We start from the raw sequence: 13,955 nt of genomic DNA, 5'->3' as shown, positions 1-13,955 counted from the left end.
GATGGCTGGGCTAACAGTGTTACATGCCAAATACTTCTGTGTGTGTGCACAGATATACACAGAACATGCAGAAGAGATGGACCTCAGCCTCTGGTTCCCGACAAGGAGCAACATTTCCTCCAGGGGAGTAACTGGCAGCTCGTGGAAACATTTTTTGCTGCTACAACTGGCAGATGGGGATGCAATGGGCATCTAGTGAGTGTAGGTCAGGGATGCTGCTGGACATCCTCCAATGGCCAGGATAATGTCCCTCCCACCATCCCAACACACTCAGCAAAGAAGAATCTGGCCCAAAACATCAGTGGGGCTGAAGCTGAGACACTCTGATGTACAAATCAGCTTATATGGGGCAAAAGGTCACTAAGTCTGTGTATAAGTATCAGTTCAGTAGTAAACATAATTGGCAAGCTCAAGACTGCATGTTGTCTTTGTGCAAACTATCAAATACGTGCTTGATGCAATAGATTACATGTGGTGTACATGTACTGCCTTTGCTTTGGTGCATGCATGTATGCACGTGTGTTGCCACACTCACACATGAACACTGAGAGGGGACTGGATCCTAGCTGCCATATTCAAGGTGCTGCACACGGCCAACCTCAGCCTGGATGGTTGGCACCATCTGCTCATTGGGCAGGTGACCAAGTTCATGCCCAGCATCTTGGGAGGCCTTCTGGAGGTTTCTGGAAAAACAAACAAATCCACGCAAAACCAAGGGCACGAGGACCATGGCTATCATCATAACTGGGAGCAGTACCGGAGCCCATAGTAGCAGCTTTGCAGCTGTTGTCAGAGTGGCTCGAAGACCAACCTGACAGACCAGATGGCAGACAGTGAGGACAAGCCTTGGGCTATGGCTAACTCTTGCAACTGTGGTGCAGCTGTAATACGGGTACTCTGCAAAACTGGAAGCCACATGGTAGCTGCAGGTTCAGGCCCCTTGGTTAGCCTGGAATGAAGCCAGGCACACACAAAGGCATTGAGGGGACTGGGAAGCTGCAGGGCTGGTGGCACAAGATCACAGTGTGATGAGAGTGCTCTCTCTCTCTCTCTCACATACACACTCACACATGAACCTGTTGTCTATTATTTTATCTATTTATTCATTTATTTTTGACTTGCTAGGGAGTCTGTTCACTCACCAAACACAGAGAAAGAGAGAGGAAAAGTGAAAAAACATCTCTCAGGGGAATGACCACACCACAATCCCTTCTCATCCATTTCCTTTCAGGATTTTGGGCATGCACACACATGTGTCCTGCATGTTTTACAAGCCACTGGGTCCAAAACTCAAACCATGCAGTCAGTCATGTGAGATCCAGCTGCCTTAACCACCATGCCACTCCCTGGCCTGTTGTCTATCATTTTAAAAAGGAGAGAAACACACCAATAATATAAATTGTGTGTGTATGTGCATGATGAAACAGACTAGAAATAACAGACTAGCAAATCTGTAATAACAGCATGACTATCAAGGACATAGGTTATGTGTAAGCTCTCCCTGTGCCCCTTTCTCGCTCATGTGCAAACACATTTATCGTTTTAAAAATTGGAAAGCTCCTGATGACGCCTGCCATAAACCTCTGGGTACGTGAGTTGAAGCTTTTTTTTTTTTAATTGTCCAGCTGTTGGCAGTGACCTACAGTCAAACACATTTTTTTGCAGTGTCTGGGAAGTTCATGAAGCATTATTAGTTTCCATTACTGTAAGAGATACGAGGAGGTATGATAACGTACACGAGTCTGTCATACCTATGACACGACAGCGAATTTCCTAAACTATCAACAATTGCACAGTAAACAGCAGCCTAAAGTGGACAGATGACAATCTCCACAGGACCCAGGGCATGGCATACTCTGGTCCTGGGCCGACTGTCTCTCCTAGCGCTCCAGAGCCATGTGACACTCTTCCAACGTTGCTATTAACTTACCTTTTCTTAAAGGCTATCTTTTTTATTTTATGGGGGGAGGGTGGAAAAAGAGTTAGAGCAAGTGACCCCCAGACAGGGTCATGTAACAGCAAGGTCACCTCCACCCCCTGCCTCCTGGTCATCCAGGATCTCAGGCAGGAGGAGCACCTGGTGAGTTCAGGCCACCAGGTCCTAAACCCAGGTTCCATCAGCCTCAATATCCCCTGGCTGGGCACTCCTGGCTCTCGGAGCCAGAGTGGCTGGGCCGCAAACTACATTCACTTTGATTTTGATTCTCTGTAGACTGCATGATAATTTGCCTTGGGCATCACAGACAGAGGGGTAGAGGGGAGGGGTGGGAAGTGGAGGGGCGCAGGGCTTACCATTGAGCCACTTGGAGTTGTACTGCGCGGTGCGCAGAGGCGGCAGGGTGCCCAGGCTGCGGTAAATGGCCGGGTCCCGCCCAGGGAAGTCCATGGCGGTGGCCGCATAGAGCTCCCCGCCCGCTGTGAGCAGCGCGGTGGAGTTGTGCTGCGGGCTGTAGGGGCAGCGCGCCATGCCGCTGATCTGGTCGTGGACCTCGGTCAGGTTACTCAGCTGGGAGGAGAGAGGAAGCAGTTATCCCCACGAAGGCCTCTTTAACCAGACTAAGGGACTCCAGTCCTCCCCCACCTGGCTTTCCCTTTCCAGATTCAGCTGCCGGTGGTCCGTCATGGTATACACACGTGATGTGGAAAATTTCAAAAGTACACAGTTCAAACATTTCACAAGTTGACAATTTGTTTTTTAATTTGTCAGAGGGCATGTGTGCTCACCAAAGACCAGAGAGAGAAAGTGAAAAAGCGCCCCTCACAGAGGATGGTCATGCTGCAATCCCTTCTCCTCCCGTTCTCCTCTGGGCATGAGTGCATGCATGCCTGGCATAGTTTTCAAGCCACCAGGTCTGAGACTTAAACTGCAGCACAGTTAGCCAAGTGGAATCCAGCACCCTAACCTCCACACCATCTGCTGATCCTGTATATATAATTTTTAATTTACATTTTGTCATTGTATATCTTTATAGTGTACAATATGGTTTTACAAAGCATGCATGCATTCCGGATAGATCAAAGCAAAGATATTACCATACACATCATCCTCAGCAGCTAGCTTCCCATTCTTGTGTCTGTTAAACATCTTTTTCTGAGTCTCTCTCTCCCACTCCGCACTCTCCACCCCTCCCTGTACAATCTCTGATGTCCCCTGTGGCCTCCCTGCTACTGTATCTTCCAGTTTTTTAGTTTCTGCCATAGAAATGCATTTTAACCAGTGTTTTTAATATAATATTTGGCTTTTCCTGATACTCAGTTTTGTAAAGTTTCAAAATGAAGACCTACCGAGCGGTTGGTACAGACAGGTGTGAAAGCATTGGTCCCACAGGTGAATAAACGGTCACCACCCACCAAAAGCACCCGGATATAGTTCTGACATTCCTCCTAGAAGAAAAAAGAAAGCAACACAGGAGACTTGTTAACAAGGCCTAAGCACAAGAGGACCAATGAGTATGAATACATATCATTTGATTAATAAGTAAATGTTGCCCACTAATAAAACAAAAACTCAGATACTGGCCAAAAAGTAACAATGAAACTGTTAAATAATCAGACTTTTTGTATCTGCTGTTCAACAAAAAATATTTATGAAGATAAATATATGTTCAATTAAGTTGTCAAAGCGTGTGTCTTGTTCACACAAACATGGTTCATTTTTGCATTGTATCTGATTATAGTGCAAATTCTAAATTGCCTTGAGGATGTTCTAGGAAAATAAATAACAGGAACCCATCAGGTGCTGCTCATGAAACAGTGCCTTGGAAAATTTCTCCATGATTTAAAAAAAAAAAAAGTTGTGGGAACCAGCAGTTAGCGTAATGGCTATGTCGCTGGACTCCCACGTAGTCGACCGCGGTTCGTGTCCCGGACCCGGTGGCTTAAAACTCATGCCGGGCGCATGTGTGTGCGTGCCCAAGATCCCGAGAGGAGAATGGAGGAGAAGGGATTGCGGCGTGACCATCCCCCCGGGGGGTGATTTCTCGCTTTCTGTCTCTATGTCTCTCTCTGTCTGTATGGCGAGCGCACGCGCCCTACAGTGAAAATCTCTCCAAAAAAAAAAAGTTGTAATGTTTCTCCTGTAAGGAGGTCACATGTGAAATTCTATATACAAATTGTAACAGGTTTTATTTTATGGTCTCAAGCTGCTTGAATATGTAGCAAGTACCTAGAGACACACTAATTCATTGATCGACTAGTAAAATCATAACTAGTAAGGAAAGGAAGTCGGGAACATTTGCAACACCCCAGACCTAAAGACACCAAGACACCCTAGAGTTGAGCATGTTTTGCAACCATATACAAGACAGGCTGTGGCCAGTAAGTGATGGCCTAGTGAGCTAGCATGATCTTCACTTGTCCACCAAGCCTTTATTGACCACCTACTCTGTGGTAGACACATGGAGCTGTCCCCCAGCGTAACCAGGAGCACAGGGGGACAGTTTATTATGCAGCTCCAAAGAGGGGAGGGAAGGGATCAGGTGTAGGAAAGCTTCCTGCAGGAGCTGAAACCTCAGGTGAATTCTAAGGGAAAAGCAAGCTTCATGAGACTTCCTGGACACTTGCAGAACTTTACTGAGCAAAGGAGAGAGCAGAGATAACACGCAGGAGGAATGCACTGCACTGAGGCATCGTGGCTAGAGCAGGGTGCTTTCACTGTGCACAGAAGTAATGGTGTAAGTTAGGGAACCACACACAGGACAAGTGTGCCAGGCTAGGGCATCTGCAATCTACTCTGAATATAAAGGGACACACAGAATGCTTTTTCTGCATGGAATTTGGGCTTTACATTATGTTTATTATTAAAGAACCACTCAAGAATCTGGAAATCAGGAGGCTGTAGTGAGAAAGGGCAGTAGGCTCTCGCTGTTTTGAGCATGGACTCGGGGTGAATGTGAAAGAACAATGCTGGAAACCAGAAATCTTGGCATGCAAAACACTGCATGAGGACACAGTGATAGCACCCCATGCTGTCTGAAATCTGTGTAATCGGGTTTAGTGGTACAGCAACCCTCTTAGACCAAATGGAACCCTACCCTCAATGAAAATGCTGATTAGCTATAACCTAGACAAGGCCAAGTGCAAAGGTGTTTGAGTGCTGAATGGTCAGAGCAATAACAAGAAGGAGTAATTCTAAAGCTATTACTAACAATAACAGCAAAAAAGGATCATATGCTGCTAAACGGAGAAGAAAGAAACTCAGGAAGATCTAAACTGTTAGGAGAATGAAGAATACGTGGAAAGGTAGATGGTAAACTGGGGAACTGAGAAAGGTACACCAGAGGGAAGAGGCTTGTTTTGTTTTGTTCGCTTTTGTTTTTGTAACTGGAAAAGGAGTAGCAGAGTTCTAAGGAGGAAAAGAACAAAACAAAAGACTTCAAAGAACCACATAGTTATCCCTTCTCAGGCTGCAGGAACACAGGAGGGGCACAGTGTAAGGGCGGCCTCAGAGAGCAGAGTGTGGGGTTGTAAAGACAGGATGAAAGTGGGTATGAAACCAGTCACCTAAGCCCGTCCAGGGGCTCCAGGACACCTCAGTGCTCACAGGGTGGCGTGAGCTCTATGGCACCGATGGGTGAAACAGATGTGATAATGACACTGTAATAAAGGCTGGACAGAAACTCACAGGAGTGAAAAGGGCTGAGGATTTTGTTGTTTGCAGCTGCTTTTAAAATCCTTTCAAGAACAAGGCAGTATGTAAAAAAATATTTTGTTTTTGTTTTAAAACAAGAGCCTTCGACAAGGTATAAATGCATTAGAGGTAGTTGCATACCCATGAATGGCATGGCCAAGAGGGAATCATTTCAAGAGTATCATCAGGATTGGAACCAGCAGTTAGTGTAATGGCTATGTCACTGGAATTCCATGTAGTTGACTGCAGTTCGAGTCCCGACCCCGTCGCTTAAACTCACGCTGGGCGTGTGTGCGTGTGTGCCCAAGATCCTGAGAGGAGAAAGGAGGAGAAGGGATTACCTCTGGGGGATAATTTCTCGCTTTCTATCTCTCTGTCTCTCTCTGTCTTTCTGGAGTGTGCATGCGCCCTATAGCAAAAACTTTTCAAAAAAAAAAAAAATCATCAGGATCGAAAAGATAGGATCTCATAATTGAGTCTACGGACCTGGAGAAGAGAGACAGCAAGTGCCTCTAGTCAGTGAAAGAAAGAGAAAGAATCGAGATGACGAATGTGGTGTTTGTCTTCATCTCCTGGAAGGAGAACAAGTGAGAGTGGAGGTCTTTAACCCCTCTGATGGCCCAACCCCAAGGCTGGGGGAGAACCCACAATCAGGTGACCTTGCCTGAAGATCGAGATGGAGGAAGGGGCTTATGAGAGGTGAGAAGAATGCAACCAGTAGTCTTAAAAACTCAAAGAAAAATAAATGAAGGGGGGGCGCACAGAATGCTTGCATCTGAAACAGGGAATCAAAGAGCATGTTCTGGTAATCAGGACCATGTGAGCACACGCACAGCTATGATCAGTGACAGGCCATGTACCCCGGTGTCACTGACCAGCTTCCTGAGCTGAGTGTGATGGGAGAAGGAAGATGATCACAGAGGAGCCTGAAAAATGTTCCCAAAATGATAAAGGATGGGTCCGGCCCTGTGGAACCCAGAGAGCTTAAGACAACAGCACTGAACGAGGTCATGTCCTAGGGCAGCTGGTTCACCTCAAGATCCCATGGAACAGGGTGAAGGAGGGCAAGGAGGTGATTCTCACCAGTGAGGCCAGGGCAGGGAGGGCTCATCACAGGGTCCTACAGGGGCAGCCAGCAGAGGTAGGAGGAGCTGGTATCTCCTTTTCACCCACTCAACTGGCTGATTCAGCTTGCTTCCTGTTCTCAGTCCCTTAAATGTTCCCACTTATTTATTTGTTGGTTTTGTTTTTTCTTTTGCTATAGGAAGTAGATGCTCATCAGTGAGAGAGAGAGAAAAAGAGAGAGAGAGAGAGAAGGTTAGAAAACCCCTCCTGGGGGGGGATGGCCACACTGCAATCCCTTCTCCTCCACCACCCTCTCAGGAATTAGGGCATGCAAACACATGTGCCTGGTGAGATTCTCAAGCCACTGGGTCCAGGACTCAAACCGCAAAGCTGGGCATGTGGGACCCAGCACCTTAACCTTCATACCACCTGCTGGCCCAGATTCCTCTTGTTTAATTCACAAACCAACTTAGCTGATTTAGGAGCAGATTCTAAACAAAAAATTCTAAATAAATAAATATATTGAAAATAACTTCAAGAGATTCAGACCAAGTCCAAACAAAATAGAATGCAAAATATGAAGGAAAAAAAAAAAAAAAAGAGAAAGAAAAAACGGATGTATTGGGTCGTTGGAAAGTCATGCATTTTTGCAAAGAAAAACATAGAACAAATAGGCCAAGACTTTTCTGGCAACCCAATACGCAGGCTTGTAAGCAGAAGATAGATTTGAGAATCAAAGAGTCAAAATTAAGAATGAGCAGAGATGGCCTTGAGTGCCAGTCTGTGAAGTCACTAGCCTCGTCCCGAGGTTCTCTGACCTAACGTTCTCCTAAGTCTATGGGCAGAGCTCTCGGTCTGTCTCTCCTCCACATGTGGCCTTTTCCTGGACTATAGGACTTGCTTAAGGACTGCTTAGAATTGCCTATTTTATAATATAAGCATAATGTGGAAGTTCCTTTCATAGACTCTCTTAAAGGCTCCTCTTATAAATCGGTATGTATGAGTATCTATGATCTTCTTCTTCTCGTTCAAGAATTTTCCTTCTGTCCCATTTCTGCATCTTGAAAATGGGTTAAGATGTTTTAATGAATTCCAATTCTCCAAGAGGTCCTAGGCCAAGTGTTCCAGGCCACCAGCAGCTGCAGCCACATGGCTCCATGGCATAATGAGCGTCCTCTGTGGACATTCCATAGAATGGCCAGGTCACCCTGGTCCATGTCCAGGTCACCCTGTTCTTGACCTCGAGGTGGTTCTTGCTCGAGGTGGGAGCCAAGACTCACAGTGCTGACTCACAGTTGGTGCCTCAGGTGGGTCTGGCTCAGGATGCAGGCCCAGCCCCGGAAGAGAAAACACATATTTCAAGGGCTATTTTCTTAATAAGCAAACTGGCCTTGCCTTAGAGCATTTCACCATTTTTTTCCCCAAACAGGTATGTTCTACTTGAAGAAAGACTTTCCAACTGTGTAGAAAGATGACTGCAAGCAAGGACGATCCCTCAAGCATCTGCTCTGCGACACCCCACACATCACCTAACCCATCCATTTCGGGGAGGAGGAGGAGGGCGGGGAGCCTGACAGCATTTATGTTACTCGCTGCACGCCCCTGGTGAGAACAACGGGCCTGCCTCTTGATGATGGATCACCTTGAGAGCAGCCAGAGTGCTGAAGAGAACAATTCACAGTAAGAGAAGGAGGTTTTTCACAGAGGGAGTACAACGGGCAAGGCACAACTGCTGGCGACTCCTGGAAAACCCCATCACCTGGCCACAAGGTGGGAGGTATTGACAAATACAGAGATATAAATACACACAGACTATGTGCATGTATATAGATATGTACATACACAGTACAGAAACAAAATACAAATAGGGAGAGACGTAGCTACACACATATAAAATGAATAAGTATGTATCATATACTACGTAATACATGGTGCATTAATACAGTAAAATATATTGAATGCTCTGTGTATTTACATATCATGGTTGTTTTCAACTGAGCTGACTCCAGAAATTTGGGCATCTCAATATAAAGAAACAAAGTTTGTTGTGCAGCAGCTGCCCAGGTGATTAGTATTAAACTCGAAGTATATTCAAATTTTTAAAGCAATTATATAAAAGAAAGGGAGAGCAAAGTGAGTTGTATGCATTGATTAACTCATTGATAAGCTTTAAAAATATCAGCACTTCAGGTGCCAAGACCTCAAGATCCAGCCAGGTTCCTAGGCAGGGTAGTGCCACATCTTGCTCCTTAATTACCAGGGTGTCACTTTTGTTTTTCCTAAATTTATTTATTTTACATTCATTCACTGTACATCATCATCACAGCATACAAAATGCAATTTCCCACCCAGAATACATTGTGTTTTGGCTCAACTGATACATGTTATCATCAACAAATCATTTTTCATTTCCTGTCTCTTATATACTTTTGCTTTTTTTTGTTTGTTTTATTATTTTTTTAACTTTTCCCTTGATTTGATGAGCACAATTTGATAACTCGAGCAGTAGGACCAAAGGACGCAAGGGAGGGAAAACACAGAGAGTGCTGGACTCCAGCCAAATTCTCCTACTAACTAGCAAAATGATCCTAGGAACTTGTCAAAAATTCTGAAATGAGCTCATGAACAAGGAACTTTTGGAAAGTATAACATGCAATATGAGGATAAAGCAGCTCTTTCATGCCCTTAATCGTCAGTTGTGTTTCCTTTGAAAAGTTTCTAAATGCCATGGTGGGAGGGGCTTTGTTTCAGACATAATAACCCCAAACAGACAAGGACCTATTGTTAGAGCAGATAGAGTTGACTATGTGTGTTTAGAATAATATTTGTGTAAAACATATTTAAATGATTCTGGAAGTTAATTTCTATAATACTATTTCTAAAATAAAACTACATTTGACAGATTTGGTTATAGAAGTTTTCCAGTCCATAAAAACAAAGTTTTCCCCCTCAAACACACAGTATGTTTAAGCCACTGTGGCAAAGTCACCCCCCTCTCTAAAGTGAGCTGAAATGTTCATAAATTAAATAGAATTCAGACCTCGCAAAGAATTGGCAGTCTCAATGCTTACTTTCTCTTCAAAATAGGCCCAAACAAAGATGTGGATGACTTTTCTGGATATCCATCATCTGAACTGTGATTTTAATGGAGTACACATGATTATGTCACTGTCTGGCCACAGCAACAGCAGGGCAATGGGAAGGAGCTGGACATCTCCACCCTCCTGCGCTCTGCACAGCTAAGGAACGTCCTCATCCGAGGAGTGGGTGCAGGCCCGCCACCTCCCTGCACGCGTCGCATTCCGACTGCCCTGCAGAAAATGCCTTATGCACAGACCACTTTTCTTAGGGTAGGAGAAAAATGAGTTCAGTTAAAATGGCTCGCATTTTTCTCATTTTTGAGATGTTACATTTTGCATTATTCTCTTTATTTCATGGAGAAGGGAAATTTTGTAATTGAGAGTGAGCTTTCATAATACTACAGCACCAGCAAAACTATAAAATAGCTGAGTTCTCTTGCTAAACTAACAACCATGAGCAAAAGTCTAAATTCTACTCCTCCCCAAAGACATCACATTGCAGTTAAGCTGACAGTGAGAACATGGTCTACGTCAGTTCCTCAAAACCAACAGATGGGGGAAATGCGGGCTGTCTGAATTTTGAATCTGAGGGCCAGTCCTTAAGTAGGTCTGGTTCCTCTTTCCTGTCCCAGAAACAGTATATGGGTCCCTCACCTGAGGCTTCTTGTTCAGGTTACCATATTGAGAAAGCAGGAGAAGACCTGCAGGTGGCGTGGTGGTTAAGGTGCTTTATTCCAACATGGCTGACCGCAGTCTGAGTTCCAAGCTTGGCAGCTTGAAAAGCATGCCAGGAATATATGTACACTTGACCAAAATCCCAAAAGGAGAATGCAAGAGAAGGAACTGTGGCATGGCCACACATCTGGGGGTGACTTCTCCCTTTCCCTCTCACTGTCGCTCTCTCGCAAGTGTAAGTGCCCTATGAGAAAAACCTAAATATACATATATAAAATAGAAGAAAGAGAAAAAATCGAAAGGGCACTTTGCTTAAACGAGGATCAAGAGCCCTCTACTCTCTGCACACGTGGCCAGCTCGCGGTGCGACTAGATCCACAGTCTGTAAGCACCGCAGTTTCGTGTACATGACAGCCATTGCCCATCACTCTGCTGCAAAAACTGAATTCCATTTTAAGGGAACAAAGGTTAAAACTCAAGTGAATTTATCAACACACTGAACGTGGCCTAGAAGGACGTTTGATTATCTTTCACAGAGTACATACAGTGCTTTAAATTAATCTTCATCTGTCTTAAGATATTGGTGTTAAAACATGCCATCCACAAATACAGTTTTAATTAATTTATCATTACTAAAACTTACCACTATTTTTAACCTTCTAAGACGAAAAACATGTGAAATATAAAGGTATGATTTTATTTGACAATGTTTGTTTGCCTCGGTTTCTTTCTGAGTATCAGGGAGCGTCAGCTGAGTGTAGTTACAACAGATTCCTTCTGTGAATCAAGGGAATATTACCTATTGGGCATGAAAAATAGATGAACGTTTCCTATATGTTCTCTGGTTTTTACTTGCTCAATTGCTAAGCACCAGCCAATCAATGATCACAGCCTAAGACAAAACATGGGCCCATTTTGATTCAGCAGAACAATTTTTAACTCCAAGCAGAAATAAATTACTAGTAAAAGGCAACGGCACAGGTTCTTTTAAAATTATGAACTCCTGGAGTATGAGAGGGAGAGACCCCTGGCCCGATGTCGCAATCTGATATTTCTCTATAATACATATGGAGTACAAAAAGACTGAAGTCTATAGAAGGGAAGGGAATTAACCGTTACTTTTTTTAAAAGACTGTGAAATGAATATGTAAGAATGATCCAGGTGACAAATGAAAGCACTCCTAGGGAGAACGAAAATCAAAATGAACCCTGTAAAAGTTGCCAATACATTTACCACTTTAGGATGAAAGCAGGCTTCTCAAGCCGTGCTACGTCTGGCGATGTCTGGAGATTTGTGTGGTTATGACAGCTGTCACGTCTGGGTGACAGAGGCCAGGGAAGCTCCCCCTGGAGCACACAGGACAGCCCCCACCATGAAGAAGCTCCAGCCCCAAATGCCAATAGGGCAAGGGGGAGACTCCCTGAGTAAAGTTCCCCACCAGGCTGGACTCATGTGCACTCATTGATTCAGTAGAGCGTCCACTGGGCTGGTGCTGGGGTTGGAAGAGCCCTGGTGGGTCAACCAGAAACCATCCAGCTGAGATCCTCATCTAGGCAGATACCTGAAGCACAGCATGGCAAGCAGAAATGGCTGACAGGAGTTTACAAGCCTGGTAACACAGGCATGTGGGGGCGAGCCAGGGGTGAGTAAGAACTGCTGAAGAGAAGGAATAAGCTGAATCCTGAGAGAGATGTGAGCAATGGGGAGGCAGAGTGGGTGCAGGAAGGCTAACACAGGATGAGGAAATGGTGGGACCCTAGAGCAGGAAGTGGGGTGGAGGCCCTCTCGGGTTGGGGCTCTCAGCTAAGCGTTTTCGGACACAAATACAATGAAGATGTTAACATCTCTGTTGCTAAGTTCCCCTCTGCAGAACAGTGCTGCAGATGGACCCATAGACCAGGAAGAAAGGAGAAGGGAGAGTCAAAGCACCAGAGAAGAGATGGAGACGAGAAAACACAAGAGAAAAAGAGTGGAAAAGCGAAGAGGGAGAAAGCCGGGAGAGCCAGCAGCTGGGGCCTGGAAACTCTGACAGCATAGGCAGAGGAGGAGCTGGCTACAGACTAGGAGACGGGCCACAGCTCCTGTGAGGGACCTGCTGGCTCAAAGAAGGGGAGCCGTTTGCCACCTCTGCCGCTGTGAATGGAGATCTCCCCAAATCTTTCCTCAGGACGGGACTCCTGTTTAAAGTACTCAGCTGCACCTACACTCTGGCCAGGGCGGTGAGGACGCCGAGCAGACATAACCACTACATCAGAACTCAGACACTACCAGGGGCGACAAAGGAGAGTACTTAGGAGGTGCCCTTTCGAAATTGCATACATAATTTATACTCACTAAGGAGGCTGTAGAAGTCTCTGACGCACGTGTATTTGTTTTATCTACTTATTGTTTATTTCAGGGGTAATCTCACACACTGTATTCTGATTCTCTTCAACCTGAAGTGACCTTCAAATCTCGTGTGTCTGATGATTTGTTGCAGAGGTATTTTCTGAGGTTAATACCTTTTGTTAAATTGGCTTCAGTTTCTACTTTTTTTTCTTTATTCCCGAGTCTTTCACTGATGAAAACTCTATCTTTTTCCTCCTCCTCTTCCTTCTTTTTTTAAAAATAATTATTTTTTTATTTAACTTTATTGATTATTACTATTTTCCAGTTTTAATTAGAGAGAGAAAAAGAGAGAGTGAAAAAGCAAGCCACCAGCTCCAGGACTCAAACTGCAGTTGGTCATGTGAGGAGAATCCAGTGCCTTTAACCACCATGTCACCTCCTGGCCCCCTCCTCTTCCTTCTTTCTGTCTTTATTCAGTTTTGGAAAACCCAATGACTAAGTTGACTGAGACCTGCCTAGATGTCTGATTCTCAAAAACTTTCAGTTTAAAAGCAGAAACAGGCCCAGAAACAGTGCACATTTAACACCAGTGCTGGGGAGACCGGAAGCCACATGAGAGGCCAGGTTTGGTTCCCAGGTCAGCCTGAGCATGTTAGGTGCAACTGTACACATCAGTATTCCTAGCCCATTGGGAGCCCAGGGTAGAGGGATTACAACATGGTGAGAGCCTTGAGAAATACCTATTTCTGACTGTAAGTAGGTAAAAAAAAAAAATTGAGTAAAGTAAAATGCATAATACTCTTTTATAAAGAACACTCTTTTATACAGATGGTGGGAGGATCTTTTGTCAATGTCTCTCCATATGCTGCATTTTTTGCCAAGCTCTTGGGCCTGGCACTAACTTTGAATGACAAGCCTTCTTTGCTGCTCTGTGTACATCTGCTTTCTTCTGCAATCCAAAGTGTAATTCACCATTGCGAAAGCCCATGCTCCAATAAAGTAAGAACACTAACGGAGTGGGATGCCGTCAGCCTGTGCACTGTCTGTAGAATTTCCTCCAGATGATCGAGTAGCAATTTTCTCAAAGACACAGGCAGACTTCCCAGAAAGGCAAAGAACATGCCACGTATTGAGCTAGCCGATGGTGTAAAGATATGTGGGTGATGAGCACCAGGGT

The 13,955-nt window shown here is 44.8% G+C and overlaps 1 protein-coding gene across 6 annotated transcripts in view; it reads right to left on the bottom strand.

Moving 5' to 3' along the window:
• Window positions 1-13,955, bottom strand: part of SEMA5A (semaphorin 5A) — a 525,920-nt gene that overhangs the window by 167,706 nt on the left and 344,259 nt on the right. For all 6 annotated transcript variants that reach the window (XM_027769892.1, XM_006143315.2, XM_006143312.2 and 3 more), the window contains 2 exons: window positions 3,286-3,384; window positions 2,293-2,506 (listed from right to left, as the gene is read on the bottom strand). In XM_027769892.1, coding sequence (XP_027625693.1) covers window positions 2,293-2,506; window positions 3,286-3,384 — 313 coding nt within the window. The remainder of the gene's footprint in view (window positions 1-2,292; window positions 2,507-3,285; window positions 3,385-13,955) is intronic.

This window comes from Tupaia chinensis, unplaced genomic scaffold (assembly GCF_000334495.1).
Source record: "Tupaia chinensis unplaced genomic scaffold, TupChi_1.0 Scaffold000096_1, whole genome shotgun sequence".
In the NCBI taxonomy this organism is placed as follows: Eukaryota; Metazoa; Chordata; class Mammalia; order Scandentia; family Tupaiidae; genus Tupaia; species Tupaia belangeri.
This window is presented reverse-complemented; position numbering and strand designations above follow the sequence as displayed.